At 40.4% G+C, this 27,657-nt stretch overlaps 1 protein-coding gene across 8 annotated transcripts; it reads right to left on the bottom strand.

The window, feature by feature from the left end:
* Positions 1–389: 389 nt before the first annotated feature.
* dtna (dystrobrevin, alpha) lies at positions 390–27,186 on the bottom strand. 8 transcript variants are annotated; one of them, XM_039602765.1, is made up of 23 exons: positions 25,260–25,282; positions 22,751–22,818; positions 20,693–20,773; positions 20,385–20,598; positions 20,000–20,085; positions 19,370–19,524; positions 19,159–19,264; positions 18,506–18,672; positions 18,153–18,277; positions 16,664–16,672; positions 16,206–16,289; positions 15,907–15,975; positions 13,634–13,729; positions 12,655–12,736; positions 10,744–10,838; positions 8,884–8,997; positions 8,593–8,689; positions 6,441–6,600; positions 6,249–6,338; positions 6,060–6,156; positions 3,724–3,841; positions 3,558–3,596; positions 390–1,228 (listed from the first exon to the last, which is right to left on the bottom strand). In XM_039602765.1, the coding sequence occupies exons 1-22, from the start codon at positions 25,274–25,276 to the stop codon at positions 3,579–3,581; spliced, it is 2,148 nt and encodes a 715-aa protein (XP_039458699.1). In that variant the 5' UTR covers positions 25,277–25,282; the 3' UTR covers positions 390–1,228; positions 3,558–3,578. The 8 variants fall into 8 exon arrangements, with proteins under 8 accessions (XP_039458699.1, XP_039458700.1, XP_031593683.2 ...); XM_039602766.1 differs by lacking the exons at positions 3,558–3,596; positions 25,260–25,282 and adding an exon at positions 26,871–27,186; XM_031737823.2 differs by lacking the exon at positions 3,558–3,596.
* Between the last annotated feature and the right edge of the window lie 471 nt (positions 27,187–27,657).

The following is a 27,657-nucleotide window of genomic DNA, read 5'->3' as shown; positions in this document are numbered from 1 at the left end:
TTATTATGCACCACCACCATGCAAAATCACTGCTATGAACTTGCTCAAAAATCAAACTAGATATTTCACACATTTATGATTTTAGATTGGCTTGCCACTTTTCCCAAAGTGACTGGGTAAAGTTTGGTGCACACTCAGAAAATACATCGAGTGTGTGTGTATATGTGTGTTTGTATGCAAGTCACAAAGATTTGTGTGACTAGCAAAGGGAACAATGGCAGATTATCTATGATTTAACCTTAATTCATAAACCACTGATAGTAAATGCAGTTTCTTCAATGCCCTCATGGTTGTAAATCTTTACGTTTGAGTGATTTGGATCCATTTGTGTCATCTCTTCTTCCACTTTAAAAAACAAAAAAAACAGTTCCAGACATCAGAACCAGTCATCTATATCTTATATTTAATTGACATTTAATAGACAGCATACATGATTGCAGACCAGTTCCCTCTGCAGACAAACAAACCCTACTAGTATCAGTATTATCATGTCCAGTGAAGACTTCCAGCATTGCTGCAGGTTTTGTTGTAAGCTACATGCTGCACTGACAGGTTGAACAAACTCCATTGAGAGGTCATCCAATCAGCTAAGGCAGTGTGAGTTATTATTAACACTAATGTATCAAATAAAAGAAATGCATCTGATTGGCCAGCTCAAAAAAAAAAAAGAAAAAGAAAAAGCCAAAGCATCTCAACAGCAGCTGTAAGAAATATACTAACATTTGTTCATGGTAACCCGGCCAGGGCAACACGCTTACAAAAGACTTCAGCTTTGATCATTTACATCATCATCATCATCATCAGCGCCAACATAATCCCAGGCTCATTATCACAAATTATAAAGAAGATGACAACAATTTGATTTCAAAGAATCACGGTGTCCACCCTGTCCTAACAGTGCAGTTGTACATTTGCTAAACAACTGATATATAGAAAAAAACCAAAACAAAAATTAAGAAATAATTTCCCAAAATTGTGTTCTTTCCTTTTTTTGTTTTGTTCCTTATGGCACCTGTGGTATAAGAGACAGCTCAGGAATTAATCTCTTTACATAAGCTCACAGTATTACCTTAAATATGTGCTTGGTTAAAAATATATATCTTTACATAAATGTATTTTATGGTTGGATTTAGCGTAACTTAAATTCATGTCCTCAGTGCTCTATACTGTCGGCCCAACGTTGTCTCGTCCAGTGTCTTCAGCTGTTTTTGCTTTTCATATTGCTCGCCTGTGAAGAATAAGGACAACGTTAGAAGGCGTGTGAGCGCATTATTCAGACAAATCCCAGCTCTGACAAGTGTGCTGGATAAGCGCTAAACAAATTGGATTGATGGAAGGATGACTGGCTGTTTGGGTACTCCCATAGTAACATCAATACTGTAGCATGTTTGTGCTTCATCCACGTTTCTGACGCACGTCTGCCATGTGGGTAAGCGATTCATAAATTTCATGTTAGAGATCAACTTAAATATCTTAAAATAAGCCTGATATAACATCTGCTTCACTACATGACTGGTGAAAAGAATTCACAATGATTACACCAACATCTGTAGAAAAGTAGAAAAAAAGAACTTCAGACCAGCTCTTTATCGAAAAGGACAAAGTTTTGCTCCCTAAATCATACACACAGTTTTCAAACTAAGGTGGATTTATTTAAATTTTATGGGAGTAAAAGCACAGTATCATCGTAATCTGCTGCTTTAAGACCTTAAACTTTACATAGATGGAGAGAGGTTTGGGCCCCAAGTCCACATTTAAGTTATAATGCTTATTTAACAGGTTGCTATGAAGCTGAAACGGTTCTTCGTCCATCTAAATCCAACTTGGCTAAACAGGAAAATGCTGTTTTTATTTTTGAGATACAAATTACCGACGTTTTGACACTTCATATCGATTTTAACTATTTCCCACCAAAATTGTTTTAAAGCGTTTATTCTGAAAACTGGGAGACAAAACCAGAGACGCACATTTTTGTCAGTTTACCTCAAAATAGAACAAAGTCAGCGTGCTCAGAAGAGTTTGAGGCAATTGTTGAAATTGTTCCTGATGTGGTGGGGAAAATGTCAAGACGAGAATGTAAAAAGTGCACCTTCAGTCACCGAGCATGTTATTCACAAGCCCAGCATGAGTCTCTGCTCTGTGATTGCTAAAAAACTCCTGGACAACCTGCTTCATGGATTTCAGGATCGACAGAAACACCTTTTTTTAATTTTGCCTTCACTTTTCTGCAGATCAAACGCATTTCTTAAATGCTAAAACTCACGTCCATTTAGTCTAGCTGTCCAGTACTTGGATGATTATAAATTAAAAAGGAAACAAAGAAACAAGTAAAATGGTAAGATTGTAACTAAAACATATCATAAAACATCCAAGTCCTGGCACTTAAGGTCAGCTCAGAAAAGTAATAAAATGCCTGTATTTTACTGGTAGGTATTTTGAGATTTAAAAATGTACCAGTGTATACTGGCTTGTGCCTTTTTTAGGGCTTAGAGATACAAAGATATCAACAGAGCAAGCCTCAGACACCACACCTGTGCAGCACCAAGTACTTGCATCATTTTCTTTTGCCTCTAGGGGCAATGGTAAGCCCTTAAGGACATCATCCAGGAAGTACACAGTCGTCTGACAGGCTATTGCACACCTACTTTATGTAGGTATGCAATTCATTGTTGAATTATCCTGTGGCCAAGCACTACACTGAAGAACATCATGGAAGTAATTCAACCCTGAGAGTGTCAGGTATTCAAACTGTTACTCTTGATTGGGTGAGGATAAAATCAAAGGTGTCAAAGAGAGGCAGTTAATTTCCCCCAGAGGCCACATGAGAAACTGAGACTGTTGTGGAGGGCCACACCAACAATACAGAGACAGCATTAATATTGAACAGAACTGAGTTCAGCCTATTGGGGTGAACCTGCACAACAGTCTCAGTTTCTCATGTGGCCCCTGGGGGAAATTACCTGTCCACTGCTGCCCTAAGGCCATCAGTTACCCTAGTCTCACTTAGACTTCTCATATTTTTATAGGCAATATTATGGTTATAAATTACGGTTACTGTTTTCGCAATTGACCAGAATTAACCCGCGATGTTGTCGTTGATTACTAGCGACACTGTAAATTTCCTTTTGCGGTGGCCTCAGTGTATTTTTCCCTTTTGTTGCATATTTTATTATGAATTTTAATTTATTGTACCCACAACATCTTTTGTTATCACAGAGCCTTATACATCCTGATTGGTGATACCCTTAATGGCTAGAGAAACAATGGACTCGCCATTGCCCCTAGAGGCTACAGAAAATGATGCGTGTACTTAGTGTTGCACACCTGCGGTGAGTGAAGCTTGCTCTGCTGGTACAACCATGGAGAAGGCACAAGCTAGGCACAAGATACACTAGCTGTTGGTTGCATGTGTGTAATGACCAATAGAGAGAATATAAACAGTTGCTACGTGACATTTCTCCAGATGCTTAGGTGAATTTTACATTGGTATGATGATGTGCACTAGAAACTAGAGATCCAAAAAAAAAATCCACAGCTGACAGGTAGAAATAACTTACCAGTCACCTGGACCTACGTGGTCACTGCTGCAGAGTCACCTGCGCCACATAATTAAAACCAGCACAGCAGGTCAGAGCAGGTACTGACAAGGGGCAATTTAATAATTCAGAACACACAATATGCCACCTTCTCCTGCTATTTCAGTCTTGGAAAGCTATAACTCACCATGCACGTTTTGTCCGCTTCCTGCCTGTGCTTTTTCAGTTCATCCAACTGGAGCTCATCCTCCAGCTGCCGCTCCAGATCCTTCTCAAAGCACTCCTCATCGGCAGCGCTCGCAGGCCTGTCATGAAAAAACAAAGCAGTTTAAAACGGGGAAAAAAAAGGGATGGATGCGACTGAACGGTTCTCTATAAAAGTCTAAGATATGACCTACGTATAAAGTGCTTGGTGTACGCAAAACGGTGAACTGCCTGAACGCTTCACGAAATACAACTTGCTGTTAAAGTTCTTGAATTTGCGCCCACTCCACTGACATTTTAGCCAAATCAAAGAGAAAATCAGCAGCATTCATGACAGAATTCCACATTTTTATAACCTGTACTCAAGCATAACAGGCCATTTGTTCAAGATGATCACAAATAACAAGAAGTTGCATGGGCTTCCTCTCAATAAGTAAAACAATCTCATTGCCCTAACTGTACTCAGTCCCACAGACAGCTGAGCGATGCAAAGGGTGTGCACGCCCAAGCCCTGGAACCAGTGCTATCACTGGGTCTTAAGCTTTTTTTCCAATCCATGCATCATTATTATGAAAACTGCAGTAATAGGATTTAAAAAAAACCCCCAAAAAACAGTAGTATAGTATGAAAGTGTTTGAACGTTTAATATATTATCAGATTAAATCATGTCATAATGGCGTAGGCTGTAGCTGTAGGTTAAATATCAACTATCCATTAACGTGAGGAAAGCATAAACAGTTTATGGGAGAAAGGCGCACTCAGCAGGTCAGCAAAGCATAAACTGTCAGCAGCAGCTGTGTGAGTGCTTCAGTTCTGCCTCCTGTGTGGTGGGGGGGGCAGGTCATGTGACGCTGCTAGCTGAAGCTCACAGGAGAACTGCAGCTTTGACATTGGGTGATAGTGTTGGAGCAGCAGTGCCGGCGCTACCAGAGTAGGCTCAGACAGATATTAGCTGCACCCTCTGACATCTCCTGTGGAGGATAAAGGTGCTTGTTGTGGATTTCAATCATCATTTTCCCACAGCTAAGGCTATCTGACCCTTCCCGTCTGCACCTGCCGTGGTGAACGGCTATTTTTGCAAAGGACTGTTTAGGATTAGGATGACATAAAGATGCCTGAAGAGGCTGTCACTTATCGCTGTTCAATCAAAGCTGTCTGGAACAACTTGAGCAATGACTTTTTTTCCCCCAAACAGACAGAAGAAAATCTGTTTTCGGTGGGATAATCCCCCAACGTTTAAGTCCCTCACATGTATATACTGCTTTTGCATGGGTACATATTATAAATGTAAATAATGTCCAAAGTAGTAATTTAACATGGCAAAACAAAAAAGTTCATACGGTCTATTTATAAGCTGCCTTTGCTATTGTGTGATCAAACTTTACTCTTTGCATGAGTGGGTTAAGTCGGCTCGTGACAGGTTTGTGACCACGGCACAAAAAAAACAAACAAAAAAAAAAACGGTCGTGATAAACCGTCCACTGTGCCCCGATGCACACGGTCGCAGCCCAGAGGCGCCAGAAGCCAGAAGACACCTCTGTGTGAGTCCTTTAAAATTCTTAGATACTTTAATCTGAAGGGCTTGAAGCCCCCCAAAAATGTTCAGAAATAAACTAATAGAAGAAAGAAGATTGAAAAAATCTTTCTTGTTTATCTTTTCAACTGAGCTGAAATTTCTAACTGTTTGTACGGGCCTAAAATTAACCAGACTTTAACCCTCCACCTCTCCAGACTCTTCTCCACCTGCTCCCTACTCTCACTACAGATCACAATGTTGTGTGTAACATCATAATGCACAGAGACTCGTGTCTGACCTCATCAGTCAGCGAATCCATCACCATGACAAACAGGAAGGCGCTCAGAGCCAATTCCTGATGTAGTCCCACCCTCACCTGAACCCATCTGTCACTGCAGGTGCACATCCCGCCTGTGTCTCACTGCCCTGCATGTCCTGCACCACCTTTACATACTTTCACTCGTGAATTCCTCATGCAGTACCACAGTTTCTCTCTCACCACCCTATCATATGTGTTCTCTAGATCCGCAAAGACGCAGTGAAGCGTCTTATGACCTTCTCAATACTTCTCCATCGACACTCTCAAAGCAAACATCACATCTGTGGTGCTCTTTCTCAGCATGACTCCTGCTCAGTGCTCGTCACCTCTCTTATTAACCTAGCGTCAACATCTCTTTCTCATATCTTCATGGTATGGCTTGACAAAAAAGACTTTGTGTATACTTTTATTAATAATATGGCTGCTTTTGCTTGAGTACAGGGTCTAAACATGACTTTCACTGCTCTATGTATCTTAAAGGTACCTTGGTTTGTAAGCGTAGAAAGGATCTGAGGAGTTTGTGGCCAGTAGTTCACGTCCAAAATCCGAATCTACAGTGCTCTCCGTTTCACTTCCGCCCTCTGTTTATTTAAAAAAAAAGGAAAGATAATAAAAACAGTTCATGTATAATAAGTCTGATTGTTACAACTGTTTTCCCTCCATTCGTCTTTACCTGAATTGAGCTCCTTAACCAGTGATGACATTGTATTAGTGATGGAGTCAGCAGCAATGAGCAGGTCATTTCTCAGATTTCTCCTTGGACCTTTGGGGGGTGGAACAACAAAAAAAAGCAAAAAAACAAAAACAGTTTTAAAGTGTGATCCTGTAAAGTTTCCAATAACAAGTACTCAGGCCGCTGTGTTACCCTGAGCGAAGGCCTCCTGAACGTCCCCGCCCACGCCCATAAGGGAGTCCTGAGGTGTGTGAGTCGGGGTCGTGCTGGCAGAATCCGAGTGGATTGGTGTGGGAATTGGCCGGTTGATGGTGTGGCTGGGTGAAGAGCGCGGCGAGCCGGGACCCTGAGTCTAAAGGACGTACACATTTTTGTGTAAGAAGAAAATCTGAACGACTCCCATGCAGTATAATGTAACATGCTGCTACAAATAGATTCATGTTCTTAAAAGCCACTTCAAGTATTTGCAGAGAACAAACCACAAGATGCTGAATTAATATTTATCAAAGTTTCAATAATCCAGAACATCATTGTAATGCATGTAAAGAAATTAAAAATGTCCATTAGTAAACAATTATGTTTTATATATGGTGACCAGTCATACATTATATTGCCAGAAGTATTCACTCACTCATCCAAATCATTGACTTCAGGTGTTCCAATCACTTCCGTGACCAAAGATGTATAAAATCAAGCACCTAGGCATGCAGACTGCTTCAACAAACATTTAAGAAAGAATGGGTCGCTCCTAGGAGTTCAGTGAATTCCTGATTCCTGAGTCCCAACCTGACAGAACACCTTTGGGATTTATCTGAGTGAAGACCGTGAGCTGGGCCTTCTCATCCAACATCAATGTCTGACCTCAAAAATAGTCCAAAATTCCCATAAACACTGGCGTTGGAAGGTCTTTGAAAAAGAGTTCGAGCTATTATAGCTGCAAAGGGTGGGCCGACATCATATTAAACCCTATGCATTAAGAATGGGATGTCACTCAAGTTCATATGCCTGTGAAGTCAGATGAGCAAATACTTTTGGCAGTATAGTGTTTGCATCTGATACTGTGGTCACATTATTGTGAGTATAAGACATGTTGTTCTAAAGATATACACACAATGCATTTACAACAAAAACACACACTTTTCCAAAAGGGACATCTCACTGGTCTCAAATGTATTTATTTCTTGCAGATGCCACACACCCACAGCAAAGGTTTCATTTCAAACATGCATCCTGGTCTCTTTTTCCTCTCTTTCACACTTACAGCTTGTTTCCGCTCCTCCTCCCGCTAAAAAAAAAAAAAAGAAAAAGAAAAGAAAAAGAAAAAAGAATGTCTGACGGCTCATGAAACAGCAGCCACGTCTGTAAAATCGAATCGGACTTCCGCAAAGACCTGGTCAGCACGCGGCTTCCTCGTGCAAGTTTAGTGGATTAACATTGATCCTATTGGGCTAATTAGATTAATATCTTCCCCACTTAAGGCAGTACTGCAGGCAGGCTGTGCAGGCTTTGAGAAACTTGCATTATGTCAACTGTAGATCAAACTCACCCCCCATAGTAGAGGGTGGCAGACATGTCTTCTAAAGCATCCTCTGAATTAAGATCCCATGTAAGTCTGCAATCCGGCACCACTGAATGGCATTGGAAAATATGAAGGAGGGCATAAACTTTGGATTTTAAACTGTATTTTCATAAGTTTTACAGCTTTTCCTAGTGATAAAGACCCCCCTTTATCACTGTTCTCTTTTACAGCAGTTGAATTCACTTTTATTTATTTAAAGCGCCAAATCACAATAACAGTCATCTAACGTGCTTTATATTATAGGACCCTAGAGTAATAAAGAGAAAACCCCAACAATCAAACAATTCCCTTTGAGCTAAAAACTGGCAACTGGGGGAAGGAAAAACTCCCTTTTAACAGGAAGAAACCTTCTGCAGAACCAGGCTCAGGGAAGGTAGGCCATCTGCCATTACTGGTGAGGGGTGAGGGGAGGGAGACAGAATAAAAGACACACTGTGGGAAAGAGCCAGTTTGACATTCTTGAGCTATGATGAGTCCTCACAGCTAAGAGAAATAGTAACACAAGGAAAAATCCCTTATCGGAGCATATTGGTCACCACCTGCTGTAAAATAGTAATAATAATTATTATTATGTATATATAGCTCACTATAGCCCACATGTCCATGTTTTCTATGTAAACAGTCTGCGACAGATATGATTCAGTCCAAGTAACTCTGGAAAAAGGAAACATAGCGTCTGCTCCTTCAGTGATCAGAAGGAATAAAACTAAACTATTCACTATCTGACTGCACTGCGCTCAGAGATGAAAGGCACATCTGTAGTACCTTGAGAAGCATCATTAGTTGCTCCAGCTGCACCATGAGTTCCCTGCGACTCTCCTGCAGAGTAGACATTCTTTGTTCAAGCTCATCTTTGCGTTGCCTAACAGAAGAAACAAGTTGCATAGCATAATGAAGCCATAATGTCACGTCAGTGGCTAAACCCCCCCCCCACAACATAATGAACATCTGCAGACTGAAAAACATAATATTCATTACGCATGTTCTTTAGCAGCCTAAGCAAAGCTGTCTGTTATAACTCATTTGCATTTGGTAACTCGAAGTAGGCGGAGCTACCTGAGGAGTCGTAGCTCAGCGAGCAGGGTGGGGTTTTGCTGGCCCCTGTCTGGTGGCGGCTGGGAAGCTTCCTCATGCTGAAGGCGCAGTCGCTGGATTTCCTGGAGGATTTCTCTGCGATGAGTACAAACATGTGCAAGTGCCACGTCAAACTGTGTTTCTGACAGGAAGTCAACATGATGTTCTAAACCTGCAGTAACTGGCATTTCTGGCCACTATGAGGCAGCAGAAACAAGCTGTTCATCAGCTCAGTTATTTATAGCATCCAGCAGACACAGAACAATATAATTTTGTGACTATCTCAGTAATGTCAGTTCACCTATCGCCTTCTCTCAGCTGTTTGGTTTCAACTCCTATGGGAAACACCTGGCTCTTCGGCAGCTAAATGCTCCAATACGAAACCCCTCTACCTTTTGGTACTCTAGAGGTAAAGTGCAGCACAGATACTGGTACACTGATACACCACTGTAGTGTCCACAGGCCAGTATCCTGTTAATAGTACACATAAATATTTATTAGAAAAAAATGAATAAACAGTTTAAGGCTCATAATTCATTTTTTTTTAAAATAATTTTTGTTTATATTAATGACATTAACTTCCAATGATTGACACTAGATTTGACCTGCATTCAGTAGAAGAAACTGCAAAAGCTTTGATTACATTTGAAAGAATTTATACAACATTAAACACAGCTGGAAATCCTTGAGTGAAGTTGTTGTTGATTAGGAAGTGATTGACAGGCTGGTTGATTTCCTATAGTGGGCCATAAGTCGAGTATCGGTGACTTGCACTATGTTTTTAGCGTTTTGTTTTTAAAAAAATTTAAATTATACAAACTGCTCTCTGCTGCAACCAAATATCACAGTATGAAAGTGGTAAACGTAGAACAAGGGAGGATTTCTGACTTGTCAGATTAGGAAGAGCACAGGTGTTACGTTATCACATTAACCCAGTCCTGCAGGACCCTAACACTTAGGAATACAGAAGCTTGTTTCCACCAATGTAAAATACAGTTTTTGTCATCCATTAGTCAAAAGTTCAGGTAATTATCTCAAAATGTTGACTTAAGAAATCAAAATTTTAAGTTCTTTCTTCATTTTCAAGTTATTTTCTCAGTTTTGAGAAAAAAAAAAAGTTGAAATTTTGAGATAATAACCCTGAAATTTTGACATATGGATGGCAAAATGTAATTTTTTTTCAGTGGTGGAAACAAGAAAAGAAGTCATAGATCAAAAATACTGATTAGAGCTTCCTAGTTTAGTTACATTTTACTCAACTAACTAACTAATCATATAAATACAATAAAAATATAATATTACTACACAGGTTGAAATAAATTTTAAATCCCCAACTTCAAACAAGCTTCCATAGGAGGAAGATAAATAGAGTCATTAATATTTTTTTTTTTTTTTAAGCTGATAAGTCCAAATGTCTTTGGTGCAGACACATCAGCTCAGGGAAAAAGGAGAATAATTCTGAGGTCATATGATCCAAGGTCAAGCTAAAATTATTGATTACAGCCTTCTGGTTCACATTTTTTACTCACCTTTGCCTCCACCTCAAAATAAATTTCCCTAATTTTAATAAATATTAATTTTTCACAGCTACTTCTTTGTAGAATCATATTTTATGTCTTTTTATTTGCAATTTTAAACCACTTCAAAAGAATAATATAACTGAGGTTAAATAGGTTTTATTTCCTTAAATAATGACTTTCAGTTGCAGTATTTAAGTTAGTATTTAATGGCAGCCTGGAGTAGTGAATGCTTTTTGAGGTCTGCTCAGAGATGCCTTCATTCTGAAAGGTGAATTTCAAAAGAAAGGAGGCGAGCAGTTTCTCCGATGCAGCCATGCCTAACCTGTTTTTGCTCTCGAGCTCGGCAATGAGCTGTCTCTGCTGTTTGTTGGCATCCAGAGAGCAGGGGAGGTCTGTGGGGACCCTCTGCTGTTGAGCCTGTTGGTGAAACCAAGCGAGAGACATCACGTGAACTGGCTTCACCTCTAGGTGATGTCATCCACCAGCTTATCACATATCTCACAGGAGGGAACAAAGCAGTTAAGTCACCAGCCATCCATCAAGACCTCCGATAAGAGCATGAGCAGGCACACGGCTCTGGTTAGCGCAGGTGGCAAACGTACAGACATTCTTCTCTTTAGTAGAAATACAGATTTTAAAAAAAAAGTGTTTAAAAATACTGTGGTAAAAGCTGAAATACTGATTTGATCAATTTACTCAAGTAAAGTGAAAAAGTACAGGTTGTGAAATGTACTCATAGCAGGAGATTTCCATCAGCTATGTGTGTGCAAAGCAAGGTTATTATAGTTAACAAAAACAAAACCAGATGTTAAAAACCATTGTTGTTAACTAAAATAAAAAAAATAGACTTCTGAAAAATAGTAAAGCTGAAATAAGTTTGTGAATAAAATACAATAAACATACACAGGTAATATCTGTAGTTTTAATACTTGTTAATCTGGTAAAACCAGTTATTATAACTGGGGATGTTTTTTTGAGACTCTAAAAGACTCTGAGCCTTATATGTTTTCATTGTAATAGCTGTATTGCCCTTCCTAACTCTTGGTAATGACCTACATACAATAATAATTAAAAAGTCTAAAATCAAAATTAAATAAATCACTTTACAACAATAAAAACTAAACTGAAAAAGAAACTAAATGAAACTGAATTAAAAAACTAAAATGTCAAAATTAAATAAAAACAAAAGGTAATTAGAAAATACAACACAATAATAACTGGTGCAAAACTAACTGATTCTTGTCGTGTTAATACAATAATAAAATAAAATGAGTACATGAGAAATCAAACTATTTCAACCTAACTTCTAATTCTAATAAAAGTTTTCAGCTTGAACGTCTGTTGCCCACGCTGTAGATGGGTGACTCTGCCTCCACATCTAAACAGGAAAATGAGCCCAGTCAGGGGTTACGGTGGGGTTTGGCTGCTGTGGGAACAGATCAGTTGTAGTGGTGGAGTGTAGAGAAGAGAATCACTTAGAAATTAGTCACAATAATTTCTACTGTGAGCTCCAGTAGATTTTGTGCGCATGCTGCGAACACCTGACCTGTGCTGCTGCTCTTTGTGGATTTAGCCAGCTGAAGTTAACTAGATATAAGCAGATGTTACATAAACTATCACAGCTGATTTCTAACCCTTAGACAGTGTAAAGGTGGAATTCAGTGAGTGAATCTAATCAGCATCATTGGCTCAAACTTAAATTGTTTGTTGCCCTGGTACACTGACCATGAACGCCACAGCTGCTCCACAATAGTCCAACACAGTTCATTACTCTAAACTTTGCCACAGCAGAGTACTCACTTTAGCACTAAACTCTGCATAACACAAAATTAGCATACTTCAATGTTCCAGCAGTCCATCTTGGATAGATCTGTTCAAAGCACAGCACCAAAAACCTGTTCTGGATCATTCTGACCAACTTTAACCCATGACTATAGCGCTGTAAATGATATATAACTCTCTTCAAATTCAAATTCCTAAAGTAAAGAGCCTTTTCGGAAAATGTACGGAGTATAAATTTCTAGTAGAAATGTATACTTCCCTCCTGTACTGGTTAAGAATGCTTGTTAAGAATGATAACAGAGAATGATCACCTTCTTGACTATAAAAAAAAGAAGAATGAAACCCTCTAACGTAGAGTAGCAGTTAATGTCAAATCGAGTTTTTTTATGTTGTTTTTTTAACTGGACAGCGATGAAAGATGTTTGTGTGAAATGAATGTCTTTTATCTCACCGCAGCATCAGCAGCCAGTCTAGCAGCATAGCGAGCAATGAGACTGTGCTCGTCATCTTGATGGTTACTGCTCTCCAGCAAACTGATCAAGAGGAAAACAGAGAGAGAAACAATACACGGCACAATTAAAAATAAAACATGTATGTGGACGCAACATGAGCACTAGAAATTTTAAAAAAGCAAATAACTTTCACTTTTCATGACATGAAAGCTTCGACAGGAAGTAACGCTAAGCTATTCGCGTGAAACGAAAAGCATAAATTAAGAGGGGTTAAGTAAAAAAGTGGAGATACAAAGCAATCGATTGCTTTGTATTTGAAAGCTTATCTAATTACAAATACAGTAAAAACAAAAAGCAAAGAAACCATACAGCCCTGTATTTACGCATTTATGCACACGCATGCGTACAAGTAGGGTCAAAAGCTGCTACAATAACACAACATGTTATCTGGAAGTCACTCTCCAATAAAACACACATATAGGCATTTTATCATAGGCCACACAACAATAATAGAAAATATGTCAAATCACCTGCAGTAAAAAAAATTATTAAAAGTCACAAGATTTACAGGATCAAACAAACAAAAGACTAATAAACAATTTGATACCAGTTAACTAAACTAATCTGTATTGGAAGTTACACAAAATTAAAAAGCTGCCACTTTTAACTTGATACATTTCACTCAAAGACAACACATGTACGCTGCATGGCTGAGACAAGTATTAAACTTTGAGTTATAGAGTCATAATGTTTGAAGGAATAGACCCTGATACCCACTTTGGATACAACTCGGTCAGAAACACTGCCGGAGAATGCAGAAAGGGTCAAAGGTCAAAGCAACCAGCCTCTAAAACAGTCTGACAGCATGCATCGTTAGGACTGTAACACACTCAGACTAGGTTAGGGGGAAAGGCAGCAGTTCAGCGGAGCACATAGTTTCCACTAGTGTTTGGCAAACACAGCGGCACACCCACTAACCATGTTTTGGGGTTGTTTTGGAGTAGGTTCACATAGAGGCCAATGAGTACATGTTCGTCAGCAAGTCTATCGGCAACATCGAGGTTGTAGTTCAACCTGGAACAGTGCAGGGTTTCACAAAACACAAGACATTACGTTACACAGGTGACAACGGGGTTGAGTGGGGACGGAAAAGAGCGAGGGAGGCAGGGAGAGGACACAACAAAAGAAAAGAGGAGAACAGCTGAAAAGCAGCCATTCATGGGTGACTAGAGCGAAACAAGGCCATATTATGTTTGGGAGAGACACTGCCGATGAAGGCTAAGAGCAGACTGAGGACATGCCAAGCAAAAAACAAAAAAACAAAACAAAACAAAACTATTAGATAAATACTCTACAGGCACTTAGTCATCATAGTAAAACTATCGAACATCTATTTATTGCTTAAACATTCACGATAAGTCAGGTGTACATGGCCCCTTTATAGAGGCCATCCACCAGGATTGCAAACACCTCGAATGTAGCGACCATGCGGCTCAAACAATATTTTCAATAGCAGCTTCTTTTATTAGCATTTACACGTACATGTAAGTTACAATGTCAGAAGAAAGCAGTGATTACAAGGGCAGCATTGTAAGCAGGAATGCCCAGCCTCTCCTTCAGCTCATCAAAAACCAGCAGAGAGATGTAAACTCTCAAGTGGGTCTACCCTGGAGCCTCCTCCTCTAAGGACACATCTCACCTAGGAGGCACCCAGAAGGCATCCTATTTATATTGCCGAACCTCCACAGCTGGCTCCTTTCAATGTGGAGGAATATGGACTCTACTGTGAGTCCCTCCTGAATGATTGAGCCTTTCACCCCATCGCTAAGAGAGAGCCCAGACACCCTTGAAATGAAAAAACAAAACAAAACAAGACCAAAGGCTACCACATAATTATCATGGATGTTCACTAGCCAGTACTACATACTGACCCGACCGAGCTCAGACGTACGATATACTGTATGTGCTGGAAATCAGCTGTTAATGTTTAGGAGACCTGTCATGATCTAAATGAAACACCATTAATTTATTGTTAAAAATAAAATCATTTTATTTTTTAAATTGCCTTTATTGGGGAATTTATAGTTAATTAGTGAAGTATCAAAAGAAAGAAAACCATGAGATACAACAACACTCCAGTGAAGTTGCAGATATATGCATGGATATATTAAGAATTTATTAGCACAACCCTCGGTGGCAATTGTTCCCAGTGGCCATGCATGGTACTGCAACAAAAAAACCTTTTTGGAGATCAGAAATGAGACACCTCATACACTCCCCTCCCTGCTCTTTAACGATATACACGCCTCCCTGAACTACCGGTGCATCGTTCTCATTTTTGTGCCCTCCCCCCTTCTAATTTCTCACGTCCCTCATTAACACATGGGGGTCTGCCCGACGCTGCCAGTCCTCAACCGCAGTCTCAGATCTGTTCTTCTCCCAACATCTCCCATCGTCAAATCTACCTCAGGATGTGGTCCCTGCTAGTGAATTATTTATTATGATCTTTTACTGTATACTGTCCATGCTTCTAAAACTTTAAAGTCATAAATTTATTAACAATAATCCTTGCTGTCTTTAGTTGTAGTCAGCTACCAAACTTCTAAACAGGCCCTGTTCAACGGCAACTTCAATGTCAGATAGTCTGCGATGCACAAGAAGAATAACGCGAGCGATGCTAATCACTCATCACATCATCTGTATGTTTTTCTATAAGCCTCAGTTATGAAAGGGAGCAGTGTGCCCAAGAGGAATGCTTTCGTTTCTCAAGTGCAGGTGCAGAAGTGCACAAATTCCTCTCACAAGAAAAATCAACTAAACTACTTCTTCTAAAACAACATTATTACCGACCGAGGAAGCGCCTTAATCCCACTTTGTCTAAAACGAATATACCTGCTCACATACACCGTAAACAATGAACCTGGGAATTTATAGCATAGCATATGAGCTGACTGATGGTAACATTCAAAGAAAATGGCAGTTAGTGTTTCCCATATCTGTGTGAATGAAGAGATTATAATAGGCACTCTAAACGAAGCGCCAATGATCTTCATGATGCATGCTTCATCTAGCGTCTTTGAAACAGCCCCTAGAGAATAACAGTGTACAGCCTTCTATAAGAAACCCGGCTTGCTAATAGTTTCCTCAGGATGATAAGCACTCTAGTTAATGCGTATGATTATTATCTATATTAGTTCGCGCATGCATTCGCGCTACAAAGGCATTCTCATATGCACACCTATGCCACTTACCCTCTCCCTTTCAGCAGATGTGGAGCAGCCCCAGTCAGGGGCTTTCTCTGCCCAACAACATTATTCTTGCTGTAAGGCAAGCCATTTACATTCAGCTCGAGAAAACACATTAAATGGTGATGCACAAATCTTCACACATGCACCCACACCAACACAAAGACTGAGAAAATAAAGGGAAGGAAAATAAAGACAGCGTGGGTCATGGAGTTCACGGGGCACGGGGTCTTTGGGGAGCACGACAGATTGAAAAGATCTGTTGTGAAATCCAGGGCGCCCGTTGTCAGCGGGGATGTACTCACTTTTTGGTGGAGTAAGGGTTCCCTGATGTAGGCATGGAGTGGGAGAATGAGTAGTCATTGGTGATGTTCACCGGTCTTGGTGGCCTGGACAGGAAACACGTATTAGTTTTTAATTTGATCTGAGAGAAAAGCTAAAGAGACAGAAAACGCCAGTTAGTCTTTCATTCTTTCAGTCTTGAGGATTTTATTCAACTCTATAATCTCTGAATTTCCACTTGAGTGGTTTATACATGTGTCTAATTAAGACAACAAAGTATGATATCATGTAGGAGAACATGCAAGAATGAATGAATGAATGAATCTGGGAATTAACAAAACAAAACAGTGTTTGGGACACGTCACAAGTGGGGAATGTGAGTGGATGAGTCTGACTGTACACGATTAGCACAATACAAAGGATTCAATCTACAGTAACAGTAACAATGATGTATGATTCATATTAATCAAAGCAAACTCACCACGTATCTCTATTGAGGAATGTAAAGAACAAAGAAAGGGATAAATACTTGATTACATTACAGAAGCACAGGAAGAGACTATAATACATCAAAAACAATGAAAAAAATAATAATGAAAACAAAATTGGGCAGCCACAAAAGAAAGTGCCCCAAATCTACTGAGTTTATAGCATAATTCAGTAAAGTGAAGAAAGTGAAGAAAAAGTGAGTTTTTAAAGAACTGAAAGTAGTGCTGCCAACGTACAGCATGCATATAAACCTGCTGGTTTGTAGATTAGATTACAGGTTAGCCTCATGAAATTGCATCCATGTACAGAATCCCATTTTGTTTTATGCATGCACGAAAATCTGTACACTTCCTGTCACCTCTACAAATTAAAAAAACCAAAACAAACAAACCCAAAAACCAAACCCCCCCCCCCACACCTTATGTTAACGTCATTATTAGTGTTGTAAAATCAAAAAGATTTTCTCTGATCTCTTAAAGTAGATTTCTTTTTTTCCTTCTTTTTCTGAGCCTGAATTAAAACTGTACTCTATTATTAACTATTGTCTCTTTAGACATGATGTGACTTATGTGCACCATTAAAACGACGGTAATGAACTTTTTTTGGTCGACATTTATTACCAAATTACAGTTTGACTGATAAGTTAAATGCAATTTTCTATTACCTAGTTTGCTATATTAGATATTCCTAACTAAAACTATTAAAAAACAGTTTTTTCTAAAGAAAAACATGATCTTCCATTTAATATCGAGCAAAATCAAAGATCAAATTATATTTTAATCCTAGAATCTGTTGATTAAACGCCTTATGGCAGTCGCACTGTATATCTTGGAGGCTTTTACTGTGAAAGGAAGGGACAGGAAGAATTTATTTTTTAAATTCTAAAATATATTAATAACCAAACTTTCGGGTCTCATGTTATCTTTACCTCTTAAACTAGCATTGAAATCTATTACCCATCTGATTTTCTGTAAATATGTTGGCGGCATCATTCTGAAAATTTTGGGTCATTTGCGGGCTATAAAACTGGGACAATTAACATAACAATTAACTTTAATTGCAGGAATCATAAAAATGGAATAATCAGTGTGTAGTTTAGCTCTCAGCACCAGAAGTGACTTTATGTCTGTAATATGGGCTCTAATAGGCAGCAGCAAAGTGCTTAAAAGTCTATGCTTTCATGCCTGATATTTGTTTCATTATTTACACGACAACACTAAACATCAAGGAAAAAGTAGCAGCAGCGCTGCAGATTACAGACAATCCCAAGGCTGTAATTAAGCCTGATTGATCAGTTGACCTAAGAGATTGACTGGAATCACTTCAGACCAAGGAAGCAGCTACAGGATCATTACCAGCTGAGGGATAAATTTAAAACATTTCAAGGTTTCAAACTGGCACTGAATGCACTGAATGCACAAATCCTCAGTTTCAGTGCTATAAAGGAAAAAGAGAGAGAGGGAGAGAGCAGATGAACTTACACAATATGAGCTAGGTTGAGAGGTTTATCTGGCATTTCAGGAAACAAGGGGTGAAGAGGCTCTCTGCTGGATGCACAGCTCAATGACTTACTGAGGGCGTGGGATAACTTCTTAGCGGGGGATTTCTGGGGGATACACAGAAGCAAGGTGACGGTTGTAAGGACGCAAGGATGCTCATTTCTTTTTCAAAGCACACGGTAAATCACCACGGTAACACTGTCACCTGCACTGAATCTTCAGATTCCTCATGTTGTAGCGAAGCAGAACAAAAATAGCCACAATGACTGGTCCGGTGCAGACACACCTCCCCTAGCCCACCCCTTGCCTCCTCCCTCTTTTCCTCCCTTCCTTACCCATGACGTATACTCCTTCATTTGGTGCTGGTTGCTATGGGAACCGCTGGCATGCCCCCTCCAGAAGCAGTCCTGACAGAGCTGGTAATTATGACATTGCTGGCAGCGGTAGCGGAAGCCCATCATACTCTCAGTATGGCAGTAGGAGCACTCGACCGGGTGAAACACTGCAGGGAGGAGAGGAGGGGCCAGACACAGACACACACACACGAAGGCAGATGCATAAGCACACACACACACACACACACACACACACACACACACACACACACACACACACACACACACACACACACACACACACACACACCCCAACAGATGTGACTGTAAATCCAGATATTTTGCACATTGTAGAGAGCTGATAATAAATTTTCATTAATTTAAGGACAGATGTGCTGGGATATCTTGCCCCCCCACATTTTGAGCAAATAAACACAAAGCAGCACAGCATCGAGCTCTATATGTGCACATATATTAGTCTTTCTTCTGCTTGTGATGATGAGTGCATCACAGATATGCACACTCATACACAGGGTGTAAGGTCCCAGTGGGTCATCTTTACTGGAGGTGTGTCTGCGATGGTGTGCGCGGTGACTAAAAGACCATGATGCAAAGCTGAACTTTACATCCTCCCCATCCCCAGCGCGCCTTACCGTTCTCCACGTTGGCGAGGCGATGCATGAGCGGCAGCCACACCAGACACTGAGGGGGCGGGTCTGACATCAACGTATCGAGGAATGTGTTGAGGGAGACCTTTTTCTATTGACGTGCGGCGCAGAGAAGAGTGAGATTCACCCACACCGTCAATGCTAAAGCAATCGCACACTTACTGACATCAAAATGCTGCGGGCGTCAAACCCTCACCTGCTGCGCAAAGCACGTTCTCGCAGCTTGCTCGGTGTAACCAAACGAGGGTCCCTCGAAAACCGCCATGGGCAATTTAAGAACCTCCCTCAGAAACTGGTCAAACTGCGAGTGCACCATTATTCCAGCAGAATCTGATATGAGTGAAAAAATATCTGGAAACAACGCAGAGAGGCATTACACAAATTAATCAAACTAATTGTTGGCTGCCACCACAGTCGGCTAATTATAGCATTACACAATACAATTATCCCACTTATTTGTGAAAACAAATCAAAGTACAGCAGTTATACAGATCCATTCTAACTATACACCAACCCTCCTTTTTATCCCCCCTCTTTTTACAAGCTGCTGCCCCCACAGATTTGTACATTGTGTAATAAACCCTATCCTTCACATACAGTAATGAATAATGACTGCTCCTGGCCATGAAGAGCCAGGGCAGTGCTAGTGCTGCTGCTGCTACTTGTTTTAAAACCAGAGCAGACACGGAGACGCAGAAAAAACAGCTCCTAATAATTTTACATTACTTAGAATAGGAAGAATTCGCTGATTTATTACTGGCAACATAGGCAATTATAATTTCATTTTTCACGATTAAAAGTAAGAAAGATTTGTTGTGTTTCTTACATCTTAATTTATCCAGAATTTTCCCACCACAGATGGTTGCGAGGGCCATTTTCACAACAAAGATAGATGTCTTGCCGTGGCCTTCCCTAAAAGACAATAAAAAAAGAAAAAAGAAAACATTAAACTCATGTATTCTTTTAAAAGGAGCTGTGAAGACGTAGGCTGCGTAGTGTTCCTGCTATAATCGCATGAAATCAGCTGTGTTTGTAAAAAGCATGAGTCAGCCTACAAACTTATCCGCTCTACGTCTGCGTGTTGTGACATTAGAAGGGTAAAGAGTCTGGATTTTCACGGTCACATTTCACACCGCATCAGCTCACGTCAAAACCTCCGAGGTGAAAGTACAGAACCAGCAGCCGGCTTGTCACGTGACGCGTTTACTCACGGGTCATAGGCTGCCAGCAGGAAGTTAAGCAGCAGGCTGATGGACTGTTCCACGTTTATCTGGTGCGTGGTGGGCATGCGCTTGTTCAGCTGGTAGAAGATAGTGGACAGTACCACTTCTAGACGAGCCACGGAGAGCTCAGCGTTGAGGTCCATGGCGTTGAGGCCGTTCTCCCGGAAAGCCTCGATGACGTTCCAAATGTCGACCAAATGCACTGAAAACAGGAAGACGTCAACATAAGCCTTTTTGGCTTGGCCATGTGCAACATTTCAGACTAAATAAATAAATAAATAAAAATTCATACGCACAGTTGCATTTCTTCTGCACAAATCTGAGTTTGCAGGCAGTTCTGTACGTCGACAGTCGTATAGAATCCAAATCCTGAGCCCCTGTAGGAAAATCACTCTTTAGCCCTCAAATGACCAAATATGTGCCACTGATACAAGTGATAGTGAGAGTGTTTTCTAACAAAATATAGATTTTTTTTTTTTTTACTACATTACAGGTTTAGGCTTTATTGTAATTTCCCACTTCTTATCACTGCATTTTAAAATTCTGCAGTGAACCGTAGCTTAGATACTTAGTGCCTAAAATGACTATGAAAACAGCTCAAGTTATAGAGATGAGTCAGGGTAACTCCTTTTTACATGAAAATGACTGAACACCATAATTACCTTCGAACATTTTATCAATAAAAGAAAGAGTACATGCATGATAGACACAAACAGAGCCATTAAAAAAGTATTCCTGTATAAATTATAACTGGGAAAAAGAACAGGAAAGCTTGTTCAGTCATTTTAGTTGTTAAAACAGCTTGGTCACTTGAGAGTTAATACTGAAAATGGAGTACAAAGGGTTAAATATTATATATTTAAATAATATATTTAAATATGCCATTGAGAAAACAAGATATGACTAAAAGGAAAGTACTCTCTGTCAATCAGGATATCATAAAATTGATGTAGTCCTTAAAAGCTTAATTTTAAGTATAAATGAACCACCTTTAGCAGCAATAACATGAAGCAATCGTTTTCTGCATGGCTTTATCAGTCTCTCACATCGCTATGAAGGAATTTTGGTGTCTAGGCAAAGACGGATGCCTTACATTTGACTCTTTATACAGAGGAGTTCATGGTCGACTCAGTGACTACAAGGTGTCCTGTGGGTGTAAAACAAGCCCAAATCACCCCTCCAACACCGTACCTGACAGCAGGTATGAGGTGTTTGTGCTAGTATGCTGTGTTTGGTTTCTACCAAATATGATTCTGTGCATTCTGGCCACACATTCCCACTTTGGTCTTGGCTTTTTCTAATTGCATTTAACATGCTGAGGCCTGCAGAGTTGAGATGTAGCTCTTGGGTTCTTTGCATTCTCTGCTGTCTGACCTTGGGGGTGAATTTGTTAGGATGTTCACCGTCTTGAATATTTTCCACTTCTGAATAATATTTCAAAATGTAGAAATGATTGAAAGCTGGTTGGAAAAGGCCTTATAACCCTTCCCCGAATGATGGGCACCAACATTTGCTTGTATATCATCATTGCTGATGTCTTCCCTCCTTGCCATTGTGTAACACACACCTGAATGCTCCAGCGCAACAAACTGCCAAAACCTATGATTAATAGAGGTGCTCACATTTGCTGATGATCAATTAATCAAACGCATTTGATTAGCAGCACCTGGCTCCTACTTAATTCTACAACCCTCTTAATTCCTATGAAAGCAGTAAAGATGTTTTTCTGCTTCTGCATTTTGGCTTCGTTTTTGCTAAATAAATAATGACACTGTGTAATATATCATGTAGTTTATCTCATGTTGCATTTACCTAGTTTCAAGACCTAAGAGCCAGATTATTTTTTATTATGTCCGGTGTGTCTCACAGTGAGAAAGTTCTGGGTTTAAATGGCAACTCTAAACTGGTTTGAGCTGCGAATGTGGATAGTTTCACTTTTAAGGACAAGATAAACCCCACCATTCATCCAGTGTCCACAAAGCAGCTCTAAACACGACGAATGGGAATACTTACCGCATGAAAGGATGGAACTAATCAAAAACTAGAACAATAAATGTTTTTTGTGAAAATATTATATATGAAACAGTGTTATATTAATAAGCTGTATTCCAATAAATTTAAATTAGCGCCTTCACACTGTGCGAACAGACAGCATGAGGTCATACTGCAGGCCTGTGTGTTTAAAAATCAATGTGGTTGACACTTGATCTTTATGATATTTGCTGTACATGAAACTTACAGAGAGAGAAAGAGAGAGAGAGAGAGAGAGAGAGAGAAAGAAATTGCCAGTTTTACGGTCATTGAGTTAAACAGTCCAGCATAGATCACAGTGAGCTGTGGCCCTGAGCACTTACTCATCTCCACCAACAGTTGCCTTCTATCTGCCATGGTGTCAACGCTCTGCCCGCAGTCTTCAATCATTCTGATCAAGAGGAGAGAAAACAGCGTCAGAACCCGAGTGCCTCAGCATTAGCAGTCGCAACCTCAGGGTGCTCTTCCTCAAGCTTAACATCAACATTAGACACACATCGTTATGACTCAGTGATAATGGCAGTAGATTAAACTCTTGACTTTTAAAGCAATGACTCCTAAACTTGGTACAAACGCAGCTTCTCTGTTCTGGTTATCTAAAGTTTAATCAGTTGTGGATATCCTGATAATTCAGCTGAAAGTTGGCTAAAAGCCTTTCACCTGACTTATTCCAGACAAGGGGACAGACTTACTAAATGAGCACATGAGCGCAATTCATTGCAAGCGATTGCTTGATATCATTAATTTTGATAACAAGCATGTCTTATTTTTTGCACTTGTTTCAGCATTAAATATCAGTGCAATTAGCAAAAAACTGTCCCAAATGTTAATAAATGTTTGCACACCCAATTTTAACATTATCCTCCTGATATTTTGCACCATGTGAAAGAAGCTCCCAGAAATGCATATGCACCAAGGTCAGTAGCAAAAATCAGTGTTTCTGCCTCTTAAATGCAATCCTGTCAGGTGTTTTTTTTTTAGCTTAAAATAGCCCAAAAAGTCTGCTTTAGATTGCTGGAAGGATGGCAGAGATGTAACACAATTAAACTTCCATCTGTGACATGAAGGTTAAGCACATGTTATAATTCTGAGTTTGCTAACTTACTATGACATTTACAGCAGAAGATTTCTCGTGCACTTCACCATAAAACTGCTAAGTGCCTCCTGCGTACTATATAATGAGCCACAGATAATAACAGCATTAAGATGGCTACTTTGTTTTGGTATATCAAGCAACTGACAGGAGCTCATCAACAGGTTGATAACATCCAAATTTGGTAGAGGATATTAATATTATTAATATTTAGTCTGGTGAAGTTTTAACTCATCAAATTAACGTGGTTAGCCAGTTATTCACTTTAGATGCCAACAGTAACAGAGTGTTTAATGTATTTATCACAGTTCCCAATGCAGGAACTCCAGCAACACTACTTCAACTACTTTATCACAGTTCTCTCATTTTTTGTGTTCAGAAAGGCTAATAAAAGGTCACTGCTCTTTAATTTCCTTACATAAAGAGAAATTAACAGATAAAAATGATCACAAGAGCTGTCAGTGTGTAAACTTCTTAAAAAAAACAAAAAACATCAAAGGGAGCCAAAAGGGGCCCACGGCTCATTGTGCCCCATCATCCCACTGCAGGACAATCCGGCCGTGATAACATCATGCTATACTCCAAATTTGAGAGTATTCATATTTTGTAAACTGCAACTTGAATGCAGCGTAGTGCGGTGGTTATCGGAATATGTTTAAGTTGGACAAGGAGAGGAGTTTGAAAGGGGCAGAGCTGCAGAGAGAGAATGCTCACACCATGCCTCGCTGCACACTGTCCGAGGCAATCTAATACACCTAGTCATGTGGTTTTGTTGCTATGGCAGCAAAGATCCTAGCCGCTTCACTCGTTAAAACACACACACACACACACACACACACACACACACACACACACACACACACACACACACACACACACACAACACCTCCCACTGCAGACGAGCAAAGTTTGTAGAGAAAAGTTTTTCACCAGTAAATATCTTTTATGAGATAACGGTCGGCGGGCTGATACTTGAGCGCACAGTGACACTTCTTGGGCGAGTGGCTTGAAAACGCTTTTTCTGTGAGACAGTCATTCAGGCATGCTTTTTCAAATTACTCTGACAGTAATTGGTAGACCCAAATATTATGCTGCAGAGATGCGTGGTGCAGAAATTAGAATTCACCTAGTGTTAAAATGCAAACAACACCACAGTTTTCTGGCCCACCTCCTGCTTGCCTTCCTCTGATTCTTGCCAGTGCAGGCAGTCCGTTATGGAGCACTAGGAATGTTTGAAATCCACTTCAAGAGGGGAGAGATTAAGCTAATAAGTTAACTTGGAATTATAGGATAAAGTGCAGTATTTCAGTAAATTACTTCACAATAGAGCACAGATCAAAACGGCCACAGAAGAATTCAAACGCTGCCCTCTAATATCGCAAATAATAAATCCCATCAATTTAAAGGGAATGATGAATACAACCACAGCGCTTTTAGATGCAATGTAATGTCAGGCCACTGCCAGCAGCCACAAGTCCAATGTCATCATGAAAGCAATGGATATTCAATCCCATTTATCACTTCCAGACTAAGCAAATATAAAAGTGTACAAATATACAGCATTGTCTAGATTAAAAGTGATACCCTTTGCCACATCACAGGCAAACACATCCAGAGTGCCAGCTACGTGACCTTCTGCGGTCTGTTTTCATTCTTGGAAATAACTGAGATTGATACAATCTATTGCCAGAGCTGATATTAAACCAGTGCGGGGAAGGGAACGACATGATCAACCTTACCTTTCATAAAGCACCATGTTCGTATTCCTTTCCCCCCTTTCCTGAGCAGAGTTATTACAAAGCCAGGTCGACCTTTCTCCTAAAACAACCGTCCATGACACAAACTCTTTTCAAACAAAACGGGCCCGTGCGGACGGGCCAAACCGAACACATCTGAAACTAGAAACTGTGAGCCAGGATACAGCATGTGCTGTCACTATCTTTAACTACAAATGAGAAGGTGCCACATTCTTCTACAGCTTTGCCGGCTCTCTAGTTGCAGACCCCCACAAAACATCGTGCCTGACATCTGGCCCTGGCAAACATTACTCACTCTCTGTGGCACTGCCACACTGGAAGTATTAGAAAATAACTGCCCTTAAAAGAGCAAATCATCTTTTACCACTAACAGTCCAGAGAGAGAGTTAGCGTGACTCATTCCTGCAAGACTCTTGGCCGTGTTTAGCCCTGCCACTCTCTATCCCACACACCCCCCCTTTTCCTTTTTTACGCTGCACAGCATTTCTGCTGGACAAATATCAGACCAAAACAAGCCTTATTAGTCAGTTATTTACATTTTGATTCTATTTCTGCAGCGGCGCGATTAAGAAAAAAAAAAAAAAAACCTGAGGAGAGCGCTGTTAATTTATGTCCTCCTCCGTGTACTTGGACCAGGCTGACATGCAACAATTCCAAACACAAGCACTTACTAGAGTTACAGTCCAATCTGTGCCGCTGGCTTGGGACAGTACATCGCAGCTGTTACCACTGATTGGCCAGAGTTATTTTTATATCACGAGACTGAACTACACTGGCATCCAAATCCCATCTCCAGACAGGAATTTAAAAAAAAAAAAAAAAAACCAAGAGGGAAAAGCTGCACTGCTGACTAAAGGTTAATCAACTGTTCTGCTGTGGTGTAGTAAAGGTAGTCAGACGGTGTTCTCCTCATGCCTGGTACCAGCCGGTGATGTCTGCCGGGAGGGCTCTCTGTCACCTGCTGATGATCACCATGGTTTCAGCTGCAAAAAGGGGAAGAACTTTGGGACCCTGACGTTAAAAGAGAGTGCAGACACTGATTTATGGGTAGCAAGTGTCCCAGTGAGTTCTTTGCATGAATTAAGAAGCTTGAATTCTGTAATGTCACAAGAAAACAAACAAGGGGATTAAGTTTGCATGGTTGCCTGTCTAACTATGCAATGTGAAAGCCAACATGGAAACACAGATTTGCACTGAAGAGAGATGCACCTCTGGGTATGGACTCAGTGATGTTGCCCTGTGGAGGTTAGGGCAGCATTACTAAAATCCTAAGAAAGGTAGCAGGACATTGGGGGGTGGGGTGGCAACAGGCACCCTGTGGTACACGCTCAGCCCTCATGCATCACCTGTCATACTCGAGACACCTGTGTGGACATGAGACAAAAGGTCTCACTATTGTAGGAACATCTACCCCCACCCCTTCCTTCCCATTATCCGCGTTTCACTACCTGCACATCTCCCGTTTTAAATCACCCAAAACTTGCCAAACTCATTTCACCCGGAGGGGCAAAGTGGGTTAAGCTCGCTCCTCTCGTTGCCCGTCAGCCTCCCTCCTCCCGCGACTGCAGCAGCAGCACTTTGCACAACACTTACCAGAATTTATTTCGAGGCATGCCATGCAACATCACTGTTTTTCCATCCGCGAATTCGTCGTCGTGTCCCGGGGCGCGATCACGGTTTCTTTGGTGTAGGCTGCTGCATCGCTGCACGTAAGCGGCCGTGCCCGAGCCGCTCTCCGGCACCTCCGAAAAAAAAGCTTGTGTTGTGGAAGAAAATGTTTTTCAGGCAGCGCACACTGGCTGATCGGAACAAGGCAGCTTCTGCCTCCAATATGTGGCCTCCGCGATGACGTAATGCGGAATCTCTTCACTTGCGTCAGCGTGGCAGCAAAAATGTTAAAGTTTGATACAACAAAATATTTTAAAAAGATGCTAAAAACATAAAGGAGCAGATTATGGCGCATATTAACGTGGTCTTATATACACGCATACATGAGGTCGTTTGCAAGTTGCGGCTTTTCGGCATCATGTGGCTTAAAGAAGATGACGTCATGCAGATGAAACAAGTGCAAACCTAATAAAAACAAGAGTGGACAAATAGTTGCGTTAATGGTGACCGAAGTGCAATAATATATCTGTAGGTAGACTACCATTGATTACTTTTTGACTATTATTTTTAATGTGGTTTTGTAACATGCGCTCTTTTCATCATTTGTTTCTTGTTTACTTTAGCGTTTATCTTTTCAGTTCCGATTGTGCTGATAGTCTCGCACTCTAGTTTTTCATGTTTATATGTAATGTTTCTTTATGTTAAATTTGTATTTACGTCTTTAAATGTAACTGGAAGAAGATTGTGAGCTATTCAGGGCAGAGCTTATGTG

This window comes from Oreochromis aureus, linkage group 18 (genome assembly GCF_013358895.1).
Source record: "Oreochromis aureus strain Israel breed Guangdong linkage group 18, ZZ_aureus, whole genome shotgun sequence".
NCBI lineage: Eukaryota > Metazoa > Chordata > Actinopteri > Cichliformes > Cichlidae > Oreochromis > Oreochromis aureus.
The sequence above is the reverse complement of the archived record's forward strand: the minus strand, read 5'-3'. Positions and strand labels throughout refer to the sequence as shown.